Consider the following 13856-nt stretch of genomic DNA (forward strand, 5'->3'; position numbering starts at 1 on the left):
GTCCACAAATCCATATAGTGCAAAATTAATAAAATGATTAAATTAATTGCTATGTGCAAAAATCCACATATGGTGTATATCAAGTCCAATTCCACAATGAAAAGAGGAGGAGAAAGTTTGGAATGCAATTAGAAAGATGGTTCTGCCGCCACCAAGAGATTGAAGAGTAGGTCTATCCTTGAGGTGCACACCAAAGAGTAATGGGGACCCTTACCAGATAAGGTGGACCTCCTATCCGTAGCGAGGTCGTTAGCGCATGCAGATATAACCCTCTGCAGGGTCTTTGCACCAATCTGGAATGTGCGTACGGCCAAAATTCCTCCTCGCTCGTAACGTCTATGTTCTGCCCACTGTACAGAGGAGATGGCTTCCTGATAGAGAGCTCTACATGCCTGAAGTGGCTGCAGGGGGAGGGGAATTGGGCACTCAGAGGTGTCCCAAAAAAAAAAAACCCACACATTAGTATCCCTCAACGGTAAGCAACAGAATTGCTAGGAACAGGGGAAAAAAAACCCCAACAGATTGGAGCAGGATCCTCCCCGCGGTGGTGTGCCAATCAGTGAACATCCGGTGTCACACAGGAACCCTACCAGGTCCCCCCAGGGAGCCAGCTCAATACCATAATTGGTATTAAGATAGTTCCCGGTGGAGGGGGGGAAAATCGGGTAAGGTTCCCGTGTGCCACCAGGTGTTCACTGATCAGCGCACCACAACGGGGGAGGATCCTGCTAGTCTGTTGGGGGGTGTTTTTTTCCCCCGTTCCTGGCAATTCTGAAGCTTCCCGTCGCGGGATCCTAGCATGTGGCTTTTTGGACACATCTCTGAATGCCAAATTCCCCACAGCCACTTCAGGCATGTAGAGCTCTCTATCAGGAAGCAATCTTCTCTGTACAGTGGACGGAACATAGACGTTACAAGCGAGGAAGAATTTTGGAAGTATGCACATTCCAGATTGGTGCAAAGACCCTGCAGAGGGTCAATCTGCATGCGCTAATGACCTCGCTATGGATAGGAGGTCCACCTTATCCGGTAAGGGCCCCCATTACTCTTTGGTGTGCACCTCAAGGATAGACCTACCCTTCACTCTCTCGGTGGTGGCAGAACCATCTTTCAACTTGCAGTCCGAACTTTCTCTTCCTCTTTTCTTTGTGGAATTGGACTTGATATACACCATATGTGGATTTTTGCACATAGCAATAAAGTTAATCAATTTATTCATTTTGCACTATATGGATTTATGTGGACATTTTTTCATTTATAACTGTCGTTTAATTTTATTGATTTCTATTTCAGTCAAGATTTATTTAAGATATGCGATTTTGCACATTAGACTTTGCACATATATATTAATTTAAGATTTATTTTTTTGGAGAATCTAACATTTTCTTAATTAGCGCAACCTTTTCCCTTTATACAATTTTTTCTTGCAAAGATATCTTTGGTTGATGTGTCGCAGCTTTTTCTTCACTAAATGTGTGCGTCTTCATTTAACTTCATTCTTAGCGCGGTATATGCCCCTTGATTTTACCTGTATGGTAAAGTATCCAGACGGAAGCTGCTACTCAGTAAAAAGGCACATGACAGCCCACCTGGAGTTTGCCAAAAAGGCACCTGAAAGACTCAGACCATGAGAAACAAAATTCTCTGGTCTGATGAAACAAAGATTGAACACCTTGGCCTGAATGGCAAGCGTCAGGTCTGGATAAAACCAGGCACCGCTCATCACCTGGCCAATACCATCCCTACAGTGAAGCATGGTGGTGGCAGAATCATGTTGTGGGAATGTTTTTCAGCGGCAGGAACTGGGAGACTAGCCAGGATCAAGGGAAAGATGAATTCAGCAATGTACAGAGACATCCTTGATGAAAACCTTCTCCAGAGCACTCTGGACATCAGACTGGGGTGAAGGTTCATCTTCCAACAGGACAACGACCCTAAGCACGCAGCCAAGATAACAAACGAGTTGCTATAGGACAACTCTGAATGTCCTTGAGTGGCCCAGCCAGAGCCCAGATTTGAATCTGATTAAACATATCTGGAGAGATCTGGAAATGGCCATGCACTAACACTCCCCATCCAACCTGATGAAGCTTGGAGAGGCCCTGCAAAGAAGAATGGGAGAAACTGCCCAAATAAGTGTAAGGCCGCGTACACACGCGGGGACTGTTCGCTCAACTTTGTCCGTCAAACAGTTTCAGCAAACAGTCCGCTCAAAATTAGCATGGACGGACATGGCCACACACGACGAACGAACAGTTTGCTGAAACCGTGCACGATGACGTGTACAGCACGTACGACGGGACTAGAAAACGACGTCCTATACACTGCAATGCAAACTTCGGCGTGTAAATCCTTTCTGAGCATGCGCGGAACTTAGTTTGACGAACAAGCCTACACACGAGGGGACTGTTCGCTGAAACAAAGTTTCAGCGGACAGTTTTTCGGAATTTCCAAAAAACCTTGTTCAGCGGACTGTTTGCTGAAACTGTCCGCTGAAAGCCCACACACGAGCGGACTGTCCGCTGAAACACTGTTCAGCGAACAAAGTTGGGCGAACAGCCCCCGCGTGTGTACGCGGCCTAAGTGTGCCAAGCTTGTAATATACTCAAATTGACTGGCTGTAATTGGTGCCAAAGGTGCTTCAATAAAGTATTGGGAAAAGGCTGAACGCTTACGCGCATGTAATTTTTTTTCCTTTATTTTTAATACATTTCCAAAGATTTCAAACAAACTTTTTTTCACGTTGTCATTATAGGGTATCGTTTGTAGAATTTGGAGGAAAATAATGAATTTAATCCATTTTGGAATAAGGCTTAACATAACAAAACGTGCAGCGATGTGAATTCTTTCTGGATGCACTGTATGGAGTTGAAGTGTCAGAAAATTTCAGAAGAACCTTTAAAGAGGAAGTAAACCCTAATGGGTTTACTTCCTCTTTGATTACCTGCAAAGGTAAAGCATAATGGACTACTATGCATCGCATAGTAGTCCATTATGTGTCACTTACCTGACATAGGAGCCAGCAAAGTCACCGCTGTCCCCTGTAGTTCCAAGCGTCCATCTTCTTGGTGGGTCTCGCTGCTCCGGCGCTGTGATTCGCCGGAGCAGCGATGAAGTCACTCCCGCGCATGCGCACGGGAGCCGACACTCGCGGCATATCGCCACGATCTGCGGCTTACCCAGTGCGCCTGCGCTCCGCTGTCTACGGTGCATGCGCCGTAGACAGCGTTGGCTGTCTTCAGGTAAATATCTCCTAAACCGAATAGGTTTAGGAGATATTTCTTGGACCTGCAGGTAAGCCTTAATCCAGGCTTACCTGTAGGTCAAAGTGGTTTGTAATGGTTTACAACCACTTTAAAGCGCAACTCTGGGGAAGTAAACATCTTCTCTTGCAGGGGGGTTGTTCCCCACACCATAAGGGTTAAATTCTCATTTACATCTAGGGGATTGAAAAGCAGCATTGTTTACCTGATCAAAAGAGCTTTGGCCATACATCTGTTTTAAAGTAGACTACAAGTAAAACTTTAATTTTGTTTATTTCATCTGTGTTCCATATACATCCAAGACTATCAAATACCAGACTCTACCTTGTCATCCAGCTGCCGGTAGAAGCTGGCAATCTCCTCTTCAAATTTCTTCTTCTCCTCTGAAGAGATGCAGGCAGTGGCTGGGGACAGGTTGTCAATTATCGGCGTGTTGTCACATGGCTCAAAGCTCTTTTGATCCTTAGAACTTGTTTGTTCGTCCAGTGGCACAGCCTCACCTAATACAAAAATATAAAAAAGGTCTTATTTTTGCATCACAAGGACTGAAGCATACTAGAAGATATAACATCACATTGGTTCCCTTTCCCAGTGCAGATGACAAAGCCTTATTCATCAGAATTCCTCACTTCCTGTGCTGGGAATAACTATTACCAGCACAGGAAGTTAGGAAATTCTTTCAGCAGTGACACAACCAGACACCAAAAGCTGATCGGGAATTTAACCTTTACCTACTCTAAAAAAAAAAAAAAAAAAAAAAAAAAAAAATTAAAACTAAATTTTATATATACACACACATGTAGTATGTATGTATGTATGTATGTATGTATGTATGTATGTATGTATGCATGCATGCATGTATGTATGTACACACACACACAAAAAAAAAAAAAGGAGATGCACTTTAACCACTTGCCGACCGCCGCACGACGATATACGTCGACAGAATGGCACGGGCAGGCATATGGGCGTACCTGTACGTCCCTGCCTTCCCGCGGGTGGGGGGCCCCCCCTCCGGTGCCAGCGGTGGTCGGTATCCGTGCAGGAGCGATCCGGGATGAGGGGGCGGCCATTCATTCATGGCCACCCCCTCGCGATCGCTCCCGACGAATGGAAGTGAAGCATTGCATCACTTCCTCTCCTGTAATATAAACACAGGCAGAGGAAGTGATGTAATCTCTCCTCCGTGTCGGTATTTTTCGTTCCGGCACCGAGGAGAGAGGATCGGTGAGTTGCACCAACACGACACTACACAGTAGAACATGCCAGGCACACTCACACCCCCCCCTTCACCCCCCCAATTACCCCTGCCCCCCCAGTCACAGTGACACCAATTGCATTTTTTTTTTTTTTGCATTGGTGTCATTTGTGACTGTAATAACTGTTAGGGCAGTTAGGGTTAGCCCCCTTTAGTTCTAATGTACCCCCCTAACCCCCCCAATAAAGGTTTAACCCCGTGATCACCCCCCGTCGCCAGTGTCACTAAGGCTGGGTTCACATTGCAGCGGTTTATGAGAACGGATGTGATTCGCACCGCACTGCAGTGCAAATCACATCCGATCTCTGTGCAATTCGAGTTCAGCCATACAGATGGTATGGCTGAATTCGCGCCGCACCCGCCGCAAATTCGCACGGGACCCTTTTTTTGGCCCGCAGCAGAATCGGATCGCATTGGGTGTTCACACCATGCGATCCAAGTTTGCAGATCGCACTGCGATATGCGAACTGATCTGGGGGTGTCATTAACATTTCACTGGCACTCCCAGCAGTTCGCATAGGGCAGTGTGAACTGCCGCCGGGAGGCATGCGATGCGGGAACCCGCCGCGGATTCGTGGCGTTCCCGCATCGCTCCAGTGTGAACCCAGCCTAATAAGCGATCGTTTTTCTGATCGCTGTATTAGTGTCACAGGTGACGCTAGTTAGGCAGGTATTTAGATTCGCCGCAGCTTTTTATAGCGCCAGGGACCCCCATATACTACCGCATAAAGCCCCCTGATTGCCCCCTAGTTAACCCTTTCACCAGTGATCACCATATAACTGTTACAGGTGACGCTGGTTGGTTAGTTATTTTTTTATAGTTTCAGGGCACCCGCCATTTATTACCTAGTCTCACTAGTGTACCCCTAAATTTAGGGGTGTCTACTTTCCAAAATGGGGTCATTTGGGGGGGGGGGGGGGGTTTGTGCCATCTTGGCATTTTATGGCCTTCAAAACTGTAACGCCCTTAGAAAGCCTGAAGGCGGTGCTTGGTTTTCGGGGCCCCGTACGCGGCTAGGCTCCCAAAAAGTCCCACATATGTGGTATCCCCGTACTCAGGAGAAGCAGCAGAACTTATTTTGGGGTGTCATTTCACATATGCCCATAGCATGTGTGAGCAATATATCATTTAGTGACAACTTTGTGAAAAATAAAAATAAATAAAAGTTTGTAATTTTCCCGCAACTTGTGCCAAATATAAAATATTCCATGGACTCAACATGCCTCTCAGCAAATAGCTTGGGGTGTCTACTTTCTAAAATGGGGTCATTTGTGGGGGTTTTGTGCCATATTGGCATTTTATGGCCTTCAAAACTGTGATAGGTAGTGAGGAGTGAAATTACAAATGTATGCCCTTAGAAATCCTGAAGGCGGTGCTTGGCTTTCGGGGCCCCGTACGCGGCTAGGCTTCCAAAAAGTCAACCACATGTGGTATCCCCCTACTCAGGAGAAGCAGCAGAATGTATTTTGGGGTACAATTCCACATATAACCATGGCATGTGTGAGCAATATATCATTTAGTGACAACTTTGTGTAAATAAAAAAAAAAAAACATTTTTTTTTGTCATTATTCAATCGCTTGAGGCAAAAAAATAAAATATTCAATGGGCTCAACATGCCATATCAATTTCCTTAGGATATCTACTTTCCAAAATGGGGTCATTTGGGGGGGGTTTTGTACTGCCCTGCCATTTTAGCACCTCAAGAAATGAGATAGGCAGTCAAACTAAAATCTGCGTAAATTCCAGAAAACTTACCTTAGTTTGTAGATGTGACAACTTTTGCGCAAACCAATAAATATACAGTTATTGACTTTTTTTTTACCAAAGACATGTGGCTGAATACATTTTGGCCTAAATGTATGACTAAAATTGAGTTTATTGGATTTTTCTAATAACAAAAAGTAGAAAATATCATTTTTTTTCAAAATTTGCGGTCTTTTTACGTTTATATCGCAAAAAATAAAAAAAAATCGCAGAGTCAGTCAAATACCTTTAAAAGAAAGCTCTATTTGTGGGAAAAAAAGGACGCAAATTTTGTTTGGGTACAACATTGCATGACCGCGCAATTACCAGTTAAAGCAGCGCAGTGCCAAATTGTAAAAAGACCTCTGGTCATTGACCAGCAAAATGGTCCGGTCTGAAAGTGGTTAAGCGCACTAACCCACAACACCCAATCAGACTTCTCTCTGCTGAAGTCAGCCTAATATGATATGGCTCTTAAATGGATGCTATACATTTCTGCTCATGAAGGCAATGTGTTCAATAATTTTGCAAATGAAAGCTGCCTGGCTGTCATGTTAACCATCTTGCTTCAATACTTTGAGCCATCAAACCTAGACTTCTGACTTTTTACTGATGTCTCTGATGTCTCTGATCTGCCTATTTAATCTGAGTTAGGCACTTAAAGTCCAACTCTGAGCAAATAAAAAATAAATAAAAAAAAACTATCCATTGCAGTAGAGCAGGGACTGCACTGGAAGGGTTAATTGCTCATTTAGGTCTGGGGGGAACAAGAAAAACATTTCTACCAGATCCTTTACACCTCCCAACTTCCATGCCACCACGCTCCACCTGTGTAGGAGGACATCATCAAGACCAAAGCCCTGATCTGAAAGTGGGAATGCAGAGAACGCCAGATAGTGGCAGAACACTGACTGCCGGGGGAGCGGAGGATGAGGTAAGTAAAACAGTTTCTACTCTCCCCTGGACAAAACAAGCTATTAACCCGAGTATTGAGGGGCACAGCCCACCTGCAAGGGATAATTTTTATTTTATTTTTCTCCCTGTAGTTTGGTGTTATGGATGTTGTTTCTTTAAATGCAACTCTATGGTGCATCAATCATTTGGCTTTAGAGAGATGTTATGTTGCCTATTTAGTGCAAAATGACAGTCTGCCGATAGCCCATTCAGACAGCAAGGTATACTACCCAATATGTGGTCCCTAGCCACCTCACTGCAGCAATCCACTCACGGTAAGCTCAGTGTAGGCATTGCCAACCCTCATGTAACTGTGCTCCATTTAACAATCACCAGGCTCAAAAGGGAGGATCAGCCAATCTAAACTTTAAAAACAGAAATTGCATGCCAAATAACCAAACTTCTTTCAATTGGCTGGCAGCATTTGAGCGATCCTGCCACAGCATTTCCTCAAAGTAGAAAATTCCTCTCCCCCACCAGTTTCGTCTTTAGTTGTCTCTTAGAGTTCTAACTAAAAACGGTCTAAAGTATCTCCATAAAAGCCTTTGGGCAAGTAAACCCCATTTGAAGCCAGTCAAATCCAAGTCAGCAGGAGGTCAACCTGTAAGTGAAATGCACTTGTGAACTAATTCTGAATGATCTCAGGAGTATCTCAATCTGATGTCATCAACACAAGTCCAAAGCCTTTTAACAAAAGCCGAACTAAATGATCAATCACTTTTAGTTCCAACTGTCCGACACCTGCGAGGTCCCTTGTCAGCTCCTGCATCTTCTCCCTGGATCCTTCCAGGTGCCGCTCTTCAGCACAGGATAAAGTCACTCCCACTCATGCGCAAGAATGCAGTCATTTTGGCACACAAGCAGTGTGCCAGAAAGTAAACAGTTGCACTTGCACAGTCCAGCGTACATTCCGCAGAGGATTGTGAACAAGTCAGTAAGCATTTAATTGCAGAAGAGACACTATGGCAGGGCTTGACAAATCCCAGGTGCCAGGGGTCCATGGAAATTTCGAAATTTCATCCTGGCGCCTGGGTCTCCATGGCAATGTCAAAATTTCATCCTGACGCCTTTTGTCAGCCCATTCACTGTTTGTACCAGGCAGCAGCAATTCGTATTGCCCGACACACCCCGGACATGCAGTTCTGGGTACCAGGCAGCAGAGTTAGTTTTAACAAAAAAAAAAAAAAACACCCTTTAGCTCTGCTGTTTACCTGAAGCAGAGCTTCAAATAACAGCACCTCCGTGTATACTCAGCTCTTTCCACCAGTAGATCGGCTGCTGCGGCGCAGAAAGGTTTTCCCACACTTCCCTTACCTTGGGCATTAGCCAATCCGTGTGCATCGTGGTTCACCTCTCCTCCTCCCTGCTAGTCCCCGCGCATGGTGCTGGAGACAAGCAAGGAGGTGAGCAGAGTTTAGCTCATACAGCATCTTACACGTGATAAACACATATTAAACATTTTAGCTCCAACATACAGTTTTAAAGGGATAAACTGTGAGAAAGCCATCTCATTTAGTAGCAATGTAACTGAACAAGACAGCTGCCCAATTTTGAAATAAAATAAAAGCCATAAATTTCTTATAAATTGCCCGACTCATGGGATCTGCAGGGTAAGTATAAGGAATTTATAGCTTATTTTATTCTGCCATTTTATGTGCTGAACAGAAAACCGACACATTGCATAAAACAGCTGGTGCGTCACATCAGAACATATTCATGATCTTCATAAGTTAAATGCCCATGATATTTATTTCTAGACTCCTTTATGTGAATGGAAAAAAAAAGTAATTTTTGTTGTTGAAAATAAAGCTTTTATTTTATTTTTTTAAACGAACAAAGATTCAAAGCAAAATTTGTCAAGCCCCGTTTTATGGGGTTTATTTACTAAACCTGGAGAGTGCAAAATCTGGTGCAGTTCTACATAGAAACCAATCAGGTTTTATTGGACTAAGCTTAATTGAAGAAGCTGATTGGTTACCATGCACAGCTGCACCAGATTTTGCACTCTCCAGTTTTAGCAAATCAACCCCTACATGTCAAAAGACTAGACAAAAGCCTGCCTATTCGTAATTTTTTCGTTTTTACATTTAGTCAAGTACAGGGGTCACCATTGTGACCTGGTCCTATGTGCCAAGGGCCCACTGTATGCTTGGCTGGAAGGGTGGGGAGGACGGCGGAATGTAGAGGAACTGATCCCTCCATGTAGCCGTTGAATGTCTGTGGGGGGGAAGGAGGAAGAAAAACAGGCATTTAGCAGCTTCATGGAGGGATTCGTTCCTCTACATGCCATCACCCCCTCCCTCCACCCTCTTATTCAGGCGTATCCAGGAGTGAAATTAAGGGCACCGGTTCCTCTACACGCCACGCCTGCCACCTCCTTATCCCTGTCCTGCAGCCCTGGGCCCTTGTGTGCTTCCCCGGCCCCCCCTTGTACCTTACCCCCCCCCCCCCCCAACAGCGCGGCCAGGTTTTCCCCTCCCACCGGCTGCTGCTGAGGATTTGTCAGGATGGAAAGCGGGGGAGGAGCCGGTAAATGTGTCATTTCCCAGCCACTTCCTTGTCTTAATAGAGTCATTGATCAATACCGATGACGGACTCTGTTTATTTTATTTTGTTATACATTCATAGCTGGGGCATAGTAAACGGTGTTTACTATACTTAAAGCAGAGGTCCACCCTAAAGTGGACCTTCCGCTCATTGGAATCCTCCCCCCTCCGGCGCCACAATTGGCACCTTTCAGGGGGAGGGGGGGTGCAGGTACCTGTACAGTACAGGTATCTGCACCCACTTCCGGGATAGCTCTCTGCGGAAAGGGGCGTAGATTACACCCCTTTCCGAAAGTCCCCCGCTGCCTGCTGGGAAACACACAGATCCCAGAGGCAGCGGGTCCATCCTTATTGCGCAGCGCGACTCGCGCATGCGCAGTAGGGAACCGGGAAATGAAGCCGAAAGGCTCCACTTCCTGATTCCCATACCCAAGATGGCAGCGGCAGCACCCGAGAGACGATCGAGAGATCGGCTTCGGGTGCCGACATCGCGGGCACGCTGGGCAGGTAAGTGTCACTATTTTAAAAGTCAGCAGCTGCAGTATTTGTAGCTGCTGGCTTTAAAAAAATAAAATAAAAAACACGGACTCCCAGCGGACTCCCTCTAAGTTTGTGAATGAACAGGAAGCTCTGTACAGAGCTATTCCTGTTCATTCATTCTGTGAAGCAGAGCAGCAGAGAAAGTGACTATTGAATCTGTCCTCAGTCCCTGTTGCGAAAGTGAGACATCAGGGATATGTTTGCACTCCTGATATTTCACCAAAGACTCCCCAACGAGGGTCCTAAAAATAATTAAAAAAATATAAAAAATTGTAACAAAAATAAAATAAAAATGGTAAAAAATAAAAACAAACAAAAAAACATTAAAAATCATCTTTAACTGTGTTAAACCTCAATAAAATTACTGAACAAGAAAAAAATAAATAAAACAAAAAAACTGGGCTCTGGCATTACGCCACCATTACGAGACCTAAAGACAGCTGCTGGACCGTAATAAAAGGGTCCCACAATGGGACTAAAGGGCCACTGGGATCAGTGGGAAGGGTCCCGATTGGGAGCCAGGAGGGCCCTTCATGGTTTCTGCCACTGGGGCCCTGAAAGTTCTAGTTACGCCTCTGTCACAAAGGGCAAAATTAGAACCAAAATATCTAATAAGGTTTGGCATTTATCCATGTTTAGGTACACATGACATTTTGCAATAAACTTTACATTGAGTTTACTTCTGGTATGTTATTTGGCTAACCACACTCACCTCATAAAGTCCCAGGGCAATTTTCTATGTTTTTATGTATAATATTGGGATGGAGGTGACAACAGACCATTTTTCTTTTAAAATACCTGCACCTTGAGCATTCATTGAGAATTGCTACTACATCCATTGAACCAGATATGGATGTGTTAGTTTATCAAAAACAGTGTCAAAATATCACTCTAGTCTTATGTTGCCTTCTTTTATTTTTATAACGAAACATATTACAAAAAAGTTTTTTATTACTGATCATTAATTTGTGATCTGCCAGACTTTCTGCTCATCAGCTATACTCATTGTTTGTGTATTTTATGTGTAGCCCAAGGCAATTCCTCTTCTTCCAATGTGGAACAGAAATGTCAAAAAGGTTGGACACCCCAGTCTTACATGGTTGCCAACAGTACATTCGGCTGCAATGTAAAGTATCTTACATTACATACAAGCCACTTCTGTATATAGGAAAACATGTGTAGCCAATATGACTTTATTTTGGTTTTAGTGATCCCTTTATACGAAAGAATTCTCTATGGGCTTAACCTGCCAGCACTCCGCAGCCACCGACAGCACCATTTCTCAGTGTTCAGATGCAGATAACTACATCTAGGAAATTCACTCATGTTCATCAGAGAACTGCTGTACAGCACGATAAATAAAGTCGCTATTGAACTTGTAATCACATTTGTGAGCCATAAACTCGGCAACCTGGAGGACCTGCCAGCCGCCGTCACCATGGCAACGTCATGGCTCTAATCAAAAATACATTCAGCGCTGTGCAGTCAGTGAAGCCCCAGGGATATCTAAAAGCCAGAATACATGAAAGAAGAAGAAGAGCACACAGCCAAGACAGGGAACTACTCAGTGTTTAAGGCACTTCATCATTATGCTGCACCGTCATCTACAGAGAACGCATCATGCAAAACAGGAGCATGCATTTGTATATATTTCAGGTTCTTTTTTTTTTTCTAAGTGTAACAGAGTCAATTTGCAAAAAATAACAAATAAATAAAACAGAACATTTTAAATACTAAAATATTAGGGATGAACGGAGTGATTTTGGCTTAATGGATTTTGCCATCAAATTGCATTAGACACTAATAACTAAAGACACTAAAAAATAAAAATAACTACCTTTAAAAGTTGAATCGAAATAAGGCCCCTTTCACACATGCGGACATTATGTCCGTATTTCATCCATCCGTTTGCGGATGAAATACGGACATACATGCATTCCTATGGGATAGCGGGTGTCTGCAGATGAACATCCGCAGACACCCGCTATCGTCTGCCTCCGCTATTGTCCGATTCTGCAGACGGAGGAAAATCCTATTTTTCTATCCGTCTGCAGAGCAGATCGGATGAACACGGACAGACGGTCCGTGCTCATCCAATCCCCTATAGAGGAGAGCGGAGAGCTGACAGGGCGGTCCCTGCACAGTGTGCCGAGACCGCCCTGTCCGCCGCCGGCTCAGCGGGGACAACGGAGCGATCCCCGCTGAGCAAGCGGATCATCACGGGGCAGATCATTAGTGATCCGTCCTGTGTAAAAGGGGCCTAAAAGTTATAAAAGCAGCTGAAAGGCAAGGTTTTTATGAGAAAAAAAAATAAATAAAAATAACCTATAGGTCTTTTCTGTCAACAATGCATCTCCCTGCCTGTTGGCGGCAATATACACTGGGCCCCGCATGCACAGCTCAATGTAGATTTATGGCACCGCTCTGTGCCGTGATGATGTCACTGCCATGCACATGGGTGGGAGGGACATTATTGTGGTCTGGCTTTTTGAGTGGCTGAACAGAGTGACCCCAGAAAGAAGGCCAAGAGAAGATGGAGGTGCCCATGGCCAACTGGAGTGCTAACAGCGCTCCCTGGAGGGCACTGTTTGACAAGCAAGTCTGCCATAATTGTGCCAATATGTGGTGCACACTAGTCCATTATGGCATAAAGCTCCTGGGGGGGGGGGGGGGTTCATTCATTTTAAAAATCTAGCAGCGTTTCACTCCACTTTAAGAGAGCAACATTCTAAGCCCTGTGATGCCCCCTCTAAGCCACTCCTAGCAACCAATCCAATAATTCAGCGACTTTGTAAAAACTGCAGGTATACCAGAAGTTAAGCCTGGTACACACAATGAGATTATTAGACGAATAATCATTTGTTTTTCTTTGCATACTAGTCTCCATTGCAGGAAGAAAAATATCCGCGTTCGTCCCTTTGGATAATATTGGATGAAAGTGGTGTACTAACAATCAGATTATCACACGATTGCTTGGAAAGCAGACAGACCTTAAGTCCATTGAGATGTCTGCCACCTCATAGACTTGGCTCTATTTCTCACATCTGACAGGTTGTTTATCAGTCAAACTAAAATTTCCTGCGCTCAACAGTGGTGGGATGGTAGTGGAAATAGTCTAGCATTCCTATAGCTCCTGGTAAATGCACAGTTCTTATAAACAGATTTATTGTGCCCCAAGAGGATAACTTATGGAGCTCTGATGCTGCTCACTGTGGTCTCAGTTCCTTCAAGAGCAGAGTCACTAATTGCTATGCCCGCCCCTCCCCCTGACTATTCACAGAAGCCTTTGTATTATGTGAACTCATTCACAAAATACAAAGGCTTCTGTGAATGGGCAGAACAGGGGAGGGGCGGACATAGCTGCTCTGTATGTTTCTTTTCTCTCATAGCCAGAAGAATGAGTGCAATAAGCGTGACACATAAGTAATATAGATAAGTCCCAGAGGTGACCTGCACCTAATTGGACTTGACTCATAGCATATCTGCACTTTTTGAAAGGTTGCTGAATTTCTGGAATTCAGCTTTAATAGTGGTGTGCATAGTGCACAAT

The 13856-nt window shown here is 44.5% G+C and overlaps 1 protein-coding gene across 1 annotated transcript in view; it reads right to left on the reverse strand.

The window, feature by feature from the left end:
- KIF5C (kinesin family member 5C) overlaps positions 1-13856 on the reverse strand; it is a 107709-nt gene that overhangs the window by 46404 nt on the left and 47449 nt on the right. The window contains exon 12 of the mRNA XM_077447730.1: positions 3588-3763. Coding sequence (XP_077303856.1) covers positions 3588-3763 — 176 coding nt within the window. The remainder of the gene's footprint in view (positions 1-3587; positions 3764-13856) is intronic.

Source organism: Lithobates pipiens, unplaced genomic scaffold (assembly GCF_037356315.1).
Source record: "Lithobates pipiens isolate NorthernLeopardFrog02 unplaced genomic scaffold, aLitPip1_a1.2 Scaffold_22, whole genome shotgun sequence".
NCBI classification, from domain to species: Eukaryota; Metazoa; Chordata; class Amphibia; order Anura; family Ranidae; genus Lithobates; species Lithobates pipiens.